Source organism: Galeopterus variegatus, unplaced genomic scaffold, assembly GCF_000696425.1.
Source record: "Galeopterus variegatus unplaced genomic scaffold, G_variegatus-3.0.2 Scaffold269, whole genome shotgun sequence".
Lineage (NCBI taxonomy): Eukaryota > Metazoa > Chordata > Mammalia > Dermoptera > Cynocephalidae > Galeopterus > Galeopterus variegatus.
Genome location: NW_007726380.1, coordinates 214,727 through 226,435, shown reverse-complemented (window position 1 = coordinate 226,435; position 11,709 = coordinate 214,727). Strand labels below are relative to the sequence as shown.

The 11,709-nt window shown below is 40.1% G+C and overlaps 1 protein-coding gene across 1 annotated transcript in view; it reads right to left on the bottom strand.

Annotated features, from left to right (window-relative positions):
- XPO5 (exportin 5) overlaps positions 1-11,405 on the bottom strand; it is a 73,853-nt gene extending 62,448 nt beyond the window's left edge. Inside the window, exons 1-9 of the mRNA XM_008566776.1 lie at positions 11,148-11,405; positions 9,751-9,872; positions 8,553-8,625; positions 7,383-7,520; positions 7,045-7,227; positions 3,764-3,790; positions 2,871-3,056; positions 1,994-2,070; positions 80-179 (exon numbers count right to left, since the gene is read on the bottom strand). Of these exons, the coding sequence (XP_008564998.1) occupies positions 80-179; positions 1,994-2,070; positions 2,871-3,056; positions 3,764-3,790; positions 7,045-7,227; positions 7,383-7,520; positions 8,553-8,625; positions 9,751-9,872; positions 11,148-11,252 (1,011 nt within the window). The 5' untranslated portion in view covers positions 11,253-11,405. The remainder of the gene's footprint in view (positions 1-79; positions 180-1,993; positions 2,071-2,870; positions 3,057-3,763; positions 3,791-7,044; positions 7,228-7,382; positions 7,521-8,552; positions 8,626-9,750; positions 9,873-11,147) is intronic.
- Between the last annotated feature and the right edge of the window lie 304 nt (positions 11,406-11,709).

The window sequence follows — 11,709 nt, the reverse complement described above, 5'->3', positions numbered from 1 at the left end:
TGTAAAAAAAAAAAAAAAAAAAAAAAAAAAAGAAAAAAAAAAAAAAAAAAAAAAAAAAAGAAGGTAACAGCTCACTCACTAGTAATGCACACAGCTGACCGCCCAATGCACACAACACCTGACAGAGTCTCTTCAGGAAGACATAGTGTTTTTCTACCAAGCCTCCTCCATCAGCAGTTCTGTAAGATGAGAAAATACTGTGATTAGCTGCACATCAAAAGAACCAATGGGATTACCATTAAATGGAGCTATATGTGGTCTGTGCCTCAACATTCAAATCTTGGTTGATTATCAAAGTTAAAATAACATCAAAAACAACCGAACACTGAAAGAAGATCAATGAGGAGTATGGTTCAATGCAATCTCATTCCTCAAGAGACACCCTAGTTCAGGGTATCACATAGTCCTTGGTATTGTGGGATAACAACATAAGCTTTGAGCATGACCACATACAATAATGCATATACTTATATGCGTAGCTATACAAGAAGACACCGATTTATATCCAGGGAGGACTTGGAGAGATCCCTGGGGGAGCATGTAACAATTCTATATACCATTGACAAAATAAAATAAAAACATGACTTTGCATCACGTATCTACAAGTCATTTAACTCAGATCTGCAATCTAGTAGAATACAAATAGTTCTGCCAAAAAAAAAAAAAAAAAGTTGTAACTTATTTGGTGGCAAAACCTGATAGAAATGATACAGGACTTTTCATATTAACAGCAATTAATAACAACTAGTGAGAACAGCAGCCATATTAGCTGTCTTCTGGAGGCAAAAAGCATGGACCTCAGGGTAAATAAAGGCCCAGGCTCTAGTGATGTTGAAAGGCGATATGGTGTTATGGTTTCCAGTGCAGGCTCTGGAGCCTGACCGACTGGATTTGAATCATAGTTTTACTAATCATCAGGTAGTATGGTACCTGCAGCACAGATGGAGATGGGACGCCTCAGTGTGGATGTCATGGTCTCTACAGAACTAAGAAATGGATCTTGGAAGCAATAATTACAATGGTTACCACCCAAATGACATGTTCTTCACTTAACAGGACACCTTAAAAACAGAGCTGTAGTCTCCATAAAAAAGAAAGCCATGGGCTGACCGGTTTTCTTAATGGCCAAAGTGTGGTGCTGATAACACCAAGGTCAAGGGTTTATATCCCCATACCAGCCAGTTGCCAAAAAAAGAAAAGCCATGATAAATGCCATATAAGAATAGATAATAAGGAATTTTAAGTAATACATGTGTGTCTCACACCTTTTTATCTGTCTTTGGGACCAAGAGTAAGTGAGGAATATAGAAAAATAGGTGTTGCAACAGCTTCAATTATTTGTAATACATACTTCTACCTGACTTCTTGGTAAGAGACACATGTCAGGAAATGCTTTAATTATGTTCCAGAGCAACTGTTAGAAAATAAGCAGAGGCCATTATTTCAGTACATAGAAGGTACTTTATACACACATCCCTGTTTGTTCCTAGTGTTTCCAAGAGCCTCAGCATTTCAGGCATTGATTACTTTGAGAAGAAGAGCAAGAAAGAGCATCTGGAGTTCTCTACCCAAGGCAGGCCCTAGCACAAACTCTGGTCCAGCACATCAAAGCCTTCTCAGGCCTCGTCACCATGGCTAATTGGAGGCCTAGGGATCATTGGAAGCAGAAGACAGAATCAAGGAGACGAGTTGTGTGGGGGAGAATTGTAAAAGCAAGTGGATGCTGAGTCAATGGCCACAACTTTTTCCAACATAAGGTCTTCAAAAAGGCTGAATAGACTCACTCTTGCTCAGCCCATTCTTGCCATGTGATACCCTGAGTCGCCGCAGAGTCACCCCACCAGGAGGAAGGCCCTCACCAGACGTGTTCCCTGGACTTTGAACTTCCTAGCCTCCAAAATGTAAGAAATAAATTTCATTTCTTTATAAATTAAACAAAAAAATAAGATGTAAAAATGACAAAGAAATTAGAAAACACTGAAAAGATACTCACTGTGCGGCAGAGAGTATATAATGCATAGCAACATCTCCAAATAAGATCATCAGGGGTTTCCGGTCTTCCAACTTGCCCTAGACCCAATTTTAGGAAAACATAGACATACAAATTATATTATTAAAAGCCTCAAATTACTAACATCTTCTGCACCTATAAAATCAAGTACACTGACTTCATAATTTCTCATATACCCCAGAGCTTTCTGAACACTGGAAAAAAGCCAACTCTTTAAAACCAAACCTGGATGAGACTTATATTTTTAAATGTGTTAGGCAATAATGCTGATATGATAGCAAAGTAAATTACAACTGTAGATAATATTTCTATAGAGAAAAGAGTCACGGTCAAATTTGTAAGCCAAGATAGGTATATTATTAATTAATTAATTAGTTAATTTATTTTTTGGCAGCTGGCTGGTATGGGAATCCAAACCCTTGACCTTGGTGTTATAACACCACACTTTAACCATCTGAGCTAACTGGCCAGCCCTAAATGTTTTTTTTTTTTTTTGGTGGCTGGCCAGTACCCAAAGGTATAAAAAAAAGCCAGTGCAGCCACCATCTAAGATTCTTTGACATACCACTAAATGAGCTTTAAACTTTAACATTATTTTTATCTCTTAAGTGTGAAGTGCCAAGAATCACAGCTGTTTCAAGAACAGAGTAGCTTGACCAATCCCTGTATATCCTGCTATTGGATCTCCAGAATATTGGTAAACTCTGTCCAAAGGGGCCAGAGGCAGGCAATTAAGTTGGCCTTAAGGAAAAAAAACCCCAAACCTTTAAATGTCTTTCTGCCACACATGCAATTAAGCATGCACACACACCCTATCTCAGAGACCCTGAGGATAAGTCAGTCTGAAGTGGTCACTTACTTTTCTGCTGACTGCAATGAGAAGACACTCAGCTGCTCCCAATTGAAGTTCCTGTTCATTCAGAAGGAGGCACAGTATCTCCAGGAGTTTACAGTTTTCAGCAGTAATATGAGTCATAGACACCCAGTCAATGTAGCCTGCTAGAGTATTCAGTGCTGCAACTCCTACTCGACAGTTTGCTTGAGCCTGCATGAAAAGAAATAACTTTTGACCAACAAGTCCTCATTAACAGATAACGAAGCTATGGTTATAACTGAACTTCTATCTCCTAATTTCAAAAAGAAAATGATATTTTTGGGTCGGCCCGTGGCTCACTCGGGAGAGTGTGGTGCTGATAACACCAAGGCCACGGGTTCGGATCCCATAAAGGGATGGCCGGTTAGCTCAATGGGTGAGCATGGTGCTGACAACACCAAGTCGAGGGTTAAGATCCCCCAACCGGTCATCTTTAAAAAAAAAAAAGAAAATGATATTTTAAAAAATGTACTCATGTAAGGGCCAGCCAGTTACTCAATTGTTAGAGTGTGTGGTTCTGATAACAACAAGGTCCAGGGTTCGATCCCTGTATGGAACAGCTGCCTGAGACCCCCAATGCCCTGCAAAAAAGTACTCATGTAACAGTCATTGGTAGGGAACTCAAAGGTTTTCTTCTGATACACAATCACTTCTTAAACAATGGCATCTTCAACATCCATGAATCAGATCATTCTGGCATGCATCCCCATTTAATCTTTTTTAAGAAATATTATAATTTTACCCCCCTTCCACCAGAGCTCAATGATGGAATAAAAAAACCAAAAAAAAACCCCCACCAAAGCTGAGGTCAGGTGTATGCATCCCTGCACCTGAAAGCCTCAAAGAAGTTTCCTTCCAATTCCAAAAAGAGCTCTTACCTTTGACTCCTGAGAAGTATCTGTCTTCTAAAAGAAAAGAAGTACAAGGATCCAATGTTTTTAATTAGCAAAAACTGCATAATAACCATCCCCCCATAATCAAGGCCCTTTAAATAATGATTCTTAAATACAGACACAACTTTTAATCTTGGAAAAGTATTCAACTTTACTAAGAACTCATAATTGATATTCCCGTAAGGACAGGTTAATGCCAGAAACAAAATTAAATGAATACAATTTATGACCATTTATGAATGGGCATAATTATAGGAAAACCTTGTACACAAAAATAATAGATGCTAAATATACCACAATAGTGGAAATTCAGTAAATGCACAAATATGATATTTTATCCTTATATTTCAAATTCCATAATATTTATAATTTACAAGCATATAAAATAAATATTTTCCCAAGAAACTTCTGAAAATAAAATTAAGAATAACTCCTGAAGATGATTAAAGGAGAAACACAAGCAGGAATAACCACCTCTGAAGTACCTGAAAACCTACCACCATTGAGATTATAAAAGATTTTTTTTATAATTCCTTTTTTCAATTTTCAGATACACACACACACATGCTTGTTTGTTTGTTGTTTTTGGCGGCTAGCCACGCTCTAAACAACTGAGTTAACCAGTCGGCCCCAAAATATATATATATATTTTATAAAGAACTAGTATTAAGCCTTCATCATCACTGGCCAAGTAGAGGTGTTAAGGGCAGAGATGAGTGGAACTCTCTCACCAGCATCTACTGATGCTGCCCAAGGAAGGGATTCAGTGACAACAGCTAAGTCCAGCCTCTACCTCTTTCCACTCCAATAAATCCTCTACATCCTTGAGACCAGTGCAGGAGTCAGGTAACGGGACACAGAGAGAGTCTATTCATCCCATCTTTGTTTACCCTTCAATCTACTGCTGAATTGGAAAGGTGAAAGAATGTAAGTAGAGAAAAAACTAGGAGTGATCTGAGAAATTCAAGGTATAAAAGATGGCTCTTGATATGCTCTAGTCCTGGGCATAAGTGGTAGCCTTGTTTAACAGATGGAGACGACTGAAACCAAGGCTAAGCAAGGAGACCACAGTGGTATGTTTCTAACTTGTATCAAAGCCATTACCAAATAGTCTTGCTCTGGCATATGGTCCATTGGCTAGACTTCTAGGGCATCTAACTACTCACAATTTGACAGTACTTGAAAGCCAATGGATTTCGCTAAATATTATAGCTGTGAACAGAAGATTATTTTTAACGCTACAGTGCTGTTATGCTTTTCCTACAAAATATACAGCCATTCATCTTTAAAATGCAAATAACTAACAATGTTTAAAGTGTAGCTCTACAGGTCCTAAATTTCCCAAGAAAGCTCCTTTAGTGTTTTAGAAACACTATGTCAGTGTTCATAATTTCCTAAGACTAATTTCTCAATTCACTTATGCAGATGATACTCAGAGATGTTACTATTTTACAGAGTTCAAATACCTTCTTTCCTGTGGAATGCTAACCTTTCCAATCAAAAAGAAATCTTCCCTAATAAAGAAAATATATTTACTGAGAGCTACTACCACCATCCCATGGCTATTTATACTATAAAACACATCTGTTTCAGGAAAAATTGTCCTTTATCTTATAGGCTAACAACTCAACTTAGGGATAAAACACATCTGGGGCTGGAGGGTTAGTTAGCTCAGTTGGTTACAGTGTGGTGCTGATAACACCAAGGTCCAGGGTTCAATCTCTGTACAGGTCAGCTGCAAAAAGGGAAAAAAAAAAAAAAAAGGAAAGGTATGAGCAGGTTCTCTGTAAGACAACTGTTCCCCTTCTCCTAGGGGTTAAACTTCCTAGAGAAAAATAAAAAGTATATCCCCCTAACCCTCAATATACAGATTTTAAATGCAAATATTTTCTTGATGTTTTCTTTTGAAGAATTTCAGGGAGTTATTTTAGGGAAAGAATCCATTATAGTATAAAGAATGGGGTATGAATTACACTGCAACCATTTATTAGAAAAAGGATATTTAGGGGGCCCCGGCAGGGTTCTGAGGCATGGAGTGGAGGGAAGATGAACCCTGCTCGAACCAGGTAACGAGCACAACAAAAACACTTCACCAGCACAGACAAAAAAAAAAAAAAAGTAGTGGGCGTGGGGACAGACTGGATAAAGGGCATAAAGAATGAGTAAGATTTTTAATAATGAATATGCTAATAAAAATTTTTTTAAAAAAGAGGATCTTTAATAGTTACTCACTGAACCTCTGGAGACTGACTTTAGGGATGTTTTGAAGATCAAATAACAAGTATATAGCATAATTAGATACTCACTGTGAGTTCCTTCCCACCCTACCAGTTCACAGTACCTTTTCCTCATTATTTGTATTAGTATCTAGTGCTTCTCTAAAAATAAACCCAGGTCAACAGTTTGGATCCCCTTATCGGCCAGCCACAAAAAAAAAAAAAGACCCAGCACAGCTGCCACAGACATAAAAACCAATTTTAATTACTCCAGTTTTGTGAAATAAATACTTATGAGAATTCTAGATATGAGTTTTCAACCTTAGTACTGTTAACATTTTGGGTTGGATAATTCTTTGTTGTGGGGGCTGTCCCATGCGTTACAGGATGTTTAGCAGCACCTCTGGCTTCTATCCACCAGATGACAGTAGCAACATCCTCAGCTGTGAAAACCAAAATGTTCCCAGATATTGCCAAATGTTCCCTGGGGGGGCAAAATCACCTCTAGTTGTGAACTATTGTGTTAGATTAACTTTCAAACTGCCTTCTTCTGACTGGCGTCTGCTAAAAATGATAATGGTTGGAAAGACACTATCTGGGTTACCCTTTTCTGCAGATGAAAAACCTTTTCAGGAAGAAAAAAATACCAGGGATAATGTAGAGAAGATTAATAAACTTGGCAATTGGTCCACTTCGAAAGGTACCAGGACTAAACAGGACACCACAATTTAACAAGATCTACCCTGACCTATCAGAAGTCTGGGTTTTCAAATATTAAATATTAACCTTCATTTTTATACTATTTTACGAATTTTCTTACTATAAAAGGAATTTTTTTTTTAGTAGACATGGAAACTCAGAACTGAATTTCTTAGAAAATTAGTTCTAGTTTTTCCTGTCACTTCTCAGTTTTATTGCTTATAAAACAGCCTTTTCTTTTGCTGAACTAGATACCCTAGTTCCTTGCTGAAAGATTATTTTAACTAAAAACAAAAGCCAAAACACTGATGTTAGAAAATTAGGACTTCTGTGGGGTGAGGTATCCCTTACCACTTGCTGGAACTTGTTTACATTTTCTTGAAGTGTGTTAAGTAGAAAACTGAAGATCCTTTCCATGTTCTGGGTTAAGGTTTGCTGGATATCCCTTCTTCTTTGAGGGGGAAGTGTCTGAAAGGTCACTACGTCCTCTGCCAGTCGCAAAAGGATGAACATCACTAATTCTGTCTGTGTTTCCTATACCAACAAAAGTAAGCTAATTAAAACATCTTTTTCATTATAGGTATGCCCAAAGGCTATTTTTTGTTGATGAAACAAACAACGATAAAAAACAAACCCTAAAGTTTATCCCAAGAACAAGTATACTGAATTCATATAGCTGTATTTCATACCCCTTGTTTGGAAAGAGTGTCCAATTCTATTAGCATGTCAGGCCAGTGCTGTGGCCACTCTCGCTTGATCATTTCTACTACAATTCGAGACAAAACATCTTTAATATGGTTCTCCTCTTCCAAAATGTTTAATGTTCCCTGAAAAAGAACAAGAGATATTAAGAGGTCTGCAACACTGAATTCCAGGAAAAAAAAAACTGGGAGTAGAAGTGTACAAAACTCATCAGCATGCCTGCTTTTAAACCGAACAAACAGACCTGTTTTCCATGTCTTAGTCACTTGTCCTGCATTCTCACTAACCATTACTCCCACTTAAAGCTTAAGTGGGGGTTGCATCAGCTAATAAAGTGGCTGTCACACAGAGCAAGGAAGTCATCATTGTTCTTTGTTACAAACTGAAGAGACTTCCATATTGAATGTTTCATTTTTTTTAGAGGCCAGGGTGGAAGAGTATAGAAATAAGGAGTACATTGAGAGTTTGCTAAAACGGGAAGGTATGGAGGAACAATTGAATATTTTACCAATAGTTCTAATATTAGAAGATATATAAAAACCAAAACTGGGTGTCTCTTCTGAAGTACGATGTCAAGACTAATGAATTATAACTTCTATCGTTTCCCCAGAACTAGCAAAACAGAAGTTCTAGCTAGCTAAGTTAATTAATGATTTTGAAGGGAATTTTTTTTCCCTATATAAGGCATTAGACTTTGGGGATGAAAAGGGTAGGAACTCTACCTTTCACACCCTTTGCAAAAAAAAAAAAAAAGAAGAAAACAAATTCTGTATGTTTTTCATCACTAGTATAACACAGTAGTTTGGTCTGGAATAAAAGGAAACAAAGCGGATAGTGTTTCAACCTAATTTAGATCTAAGAATCTCATTCATTTATTTGCTGAAAATGTTTAATCTCCTCTGCCCTGTCCTTATAATTTTAAAAATAGAAGTCAACACATAAGAGTGATTAATTAAACCTAGTAAGAGAAATGTGATGAATTATGATTTCTTGTGATGGTGGTTCTTTTTACCTTGAAGGTAATAGTTAACATTACACAAAGCGTGCTGTCTGACCTATGTAGAAACAGTGAATTTTTACACAAATGCTACATTGAAGAAGTCACATTTTGTCTAAACTACCTTGGAAACAAAAGTCTTCCACCACCCATTCCTTACATTTGCAATCAGCTCCATGACACTGTTCTTCAGATAGACCTTCTCCAATCGAGACATGCTGTTCCACCGAAACCTGGCCACCAAAATGCACAAAGTCAACAGAACCACATTAGAAGTCTTCTCTGGAGTTGAAGAAAAAAAAAAGGAAGTCTTCTCCTCACATGAGAATAGCTTTGATTCCTGCATTAGATTATGCTGGTGACTTCATTAAGAAATTATACTTTTTGATTTTGTGCGCTTCAAAGAATGCACAAAAACAGTCCACAGTTAACTAATACTACCAACAGAAAAATTCTTGGGACAGTTTTACATATAAGTGGTCCATTAACTGGAATTGACAAAGGATTTGTGCCACAACTGGCTTTTCCCATGACTTTATTGATAGGCCAGAAGCAAATATACATCTACACAACTGCAAGAATGTAGCTGCTTTTCAGAAAATACAATCTTGAGGGCTGGCTCATGGCTCACTCGGGAGAGTGCGGTGCTGATAACACCAAGGCCATGCGTTTGGATCCCATATAGGGATGGCTGGTTAGCTCACTGGGTGAGCGTGGTGCTGACAACACCCAGTCAAGGGTTAAAATCCCCTTACCGGTCAACTTTTTAAAAAAAAAGAAAACATAGTCGTGATACCACTAACTCTCTTTCTGTGCTTGCTTACAAAATGATAGCACAATTCCAGAAACACTGTGGCTAAGTCTTAAAAGCTGACCCTTCTGATAGGTTTTGAGGGAAGGAGATTCAAGTTAGGAGTTTTCTGTTATTCTCCTATAATCTTACTTCCAATGTGCCATTCAAAGAAAGCACACACACAAACTTAAAAAAAAAAAAAAAGGCACAGTGCCTAACCACAGGTTTGTTTACCTATATATCACACTATTCTAAAAAGGTTTTGAGGTCTGCTGGCATATGATAGCTCAATAAATGCTGACTGAATGACTAGCAGTTATCAGTTAATATTTGTTGAATGCTTAACATGCACCAGGCACTTAACGTGGATAAAGAAACTGAAGAGGAGAAAGGTTAAGTCCTGAATGGGAGCTCCTGTGAGATTCTGATAACATCTTGGGGATCATTCCTTTCTTCTTGGGGATTGCTCTTTTCCACTCACCTAAAAAGCATCTCTATAGGTTACATAAGAAATACAGATTAGTTCTCTCATAGACTTCAGTGGTAATGTCCAAGGGCTCCTTACTTGACAACATGTTCCAGGATCTGAAGACCAAAATGTCTGACGATGGCAATTTGTGTTTTCTCGGCCAACCTTAAGCCACAGGGGACACAGATAGGGCATTTTTCTTTAAACTCTTCACAAAACTGAAAGAAGAAAAGTTAGTGTTTCCTTTGGGAGTAAGAGAGCGTGGGGATTACAAAAACTGCATCTTAAGAAATTCCAACCTGAACTATATTTTTAAGTTGTAAAACCAGATCAATAATACATTAATAAAAAAACTGACAAACATTCCTTCCACTTTGATTGTTCCAGATTTTCCATGCTATCTATGACCAATAGCAGCGTTACTAGTGTTGAACAGAAATTGGACCTAAAAGAGTAAAAAATTGTTGGAGATACTCTCCTGCAGTATATAGGAATGAAATGATAATTTTTAGGATTTGTTTTAAAAACCTTTGGGGGGGAAAGGGATAGAAAAATGTGGCAAAATCTTTATAACTGCTGAATTTAGATGACATGTATACGCAGGATCATTGTAGTATTCTTTCTACTTTTGTGTTAAATAACCTAATAGAACCCGATTGTTTCTGATTCCAAACCCTGTGGCATACTCCTATATATTGCAGACTCCCCAAATGGCGCTGATTCTTCATTTCTCACAACCCACATACACTGATGTTGGAATAAGCTCTTATTGTATTAGCATCCCCAAATTGCAACACACGAGTCAGTCCCAGGAGCAGAGCATCTGAGACTCAAGAAAACTACTTTCAGGAAATCAAAATGCCTTTGTAAAAATGCAAAGCAAGTGGTAGAAGTTCATCTTTGCGCAAAATAGCCTAAGAATATCACACACTAAAAAACATGGGGGGAGGGTATGTGTAAGAATTAGCCCAGAAATGCCCAGGACACAGACGAGGGTTAGCTAGAGATGTCTGTCTGTAAGTAAAGGGTCACTAGGCGGGCTGTAACTCGGTTAGGACAGGTCAGGAGAGTGGTTCAGCAGAGAAGCGTTTAGTGAAGGAGAAACCATAAAGAATGAAGCTAGTGTTGGACCGGATCTGCACGTGCGCCAAGGGAAGGCGAGGGGATGTGGGATTTGGGGGATGAAAATGGGTGCAGCGGGCTGTGGAGGAGATACGGCCAAGAATGAGCAGAAATGGGGGAAGGGGTAGGACAAGGCCGTGGGAAGCAGTTAGGGACTGATGCGTCCTGGGCGAAGGGAAGGCACGGCGAGCAAAGAAGGCGGGGGTGGGAAGAGGCGCGGAGGGCCGCAAGGGAAAGGCCCCCGGGCTTGGGGAAGGGAAGTCCAGGGACCGCCCGTGGGCGGAAGACCACCAGAGTTAGGGGCGGCGCCCGGACGGCCAGGGCTAGGGGAGGGTCTCGAGGCGGGCCCAGGGCGCCAGGACCCCAGCTACCTTGAGGGCTTCCAGCCGGTAACGCTGGGTGGAGCTGGGGTCCATCATGACCGTCACCGCTTTCACCAGCTGCTCGCACAGCGCGTTCACTTGATCCATCGCCATGGCTAGCGCCACACGCAGCGAGCGCGCCCCACAGCCGTCCCGGGAGCACGAGGCACGGACGGCTCCTTTGGCCGGACCACACGTTGGTACCCAGCCACGGCAGGCTGGGGGGTGGGGAGCGGGAGGAGGAGCGTGAGCCGCAGAAGCTGGAGCCGGGAAGGAGCCGGCGCTGCGCACGCGCCCGAGCCGCTACTGCGCATGCGCTCGCGGAAGTGGCGGCTCCCCTGTGACGTGGTTCTGGATGGGCGGACTGTGAGACGGAAGGGCCGCGGTGCGCAGGCGCTTCCATGGCCCTTCCCGGCGCGCGCTGTCTGACCTCAGTCCCGGCGGGCTCGCTGCTGAGCTCGCAGCGTTTGGCAGGTTGCCACTGGGCTGTGTGAGCGCTTGCCCGGGCAGGATCCTTTGCAACCCCTACTCCATTTCTCCGCCGTCACGGGGAATGCATTTCTCTCGGAAC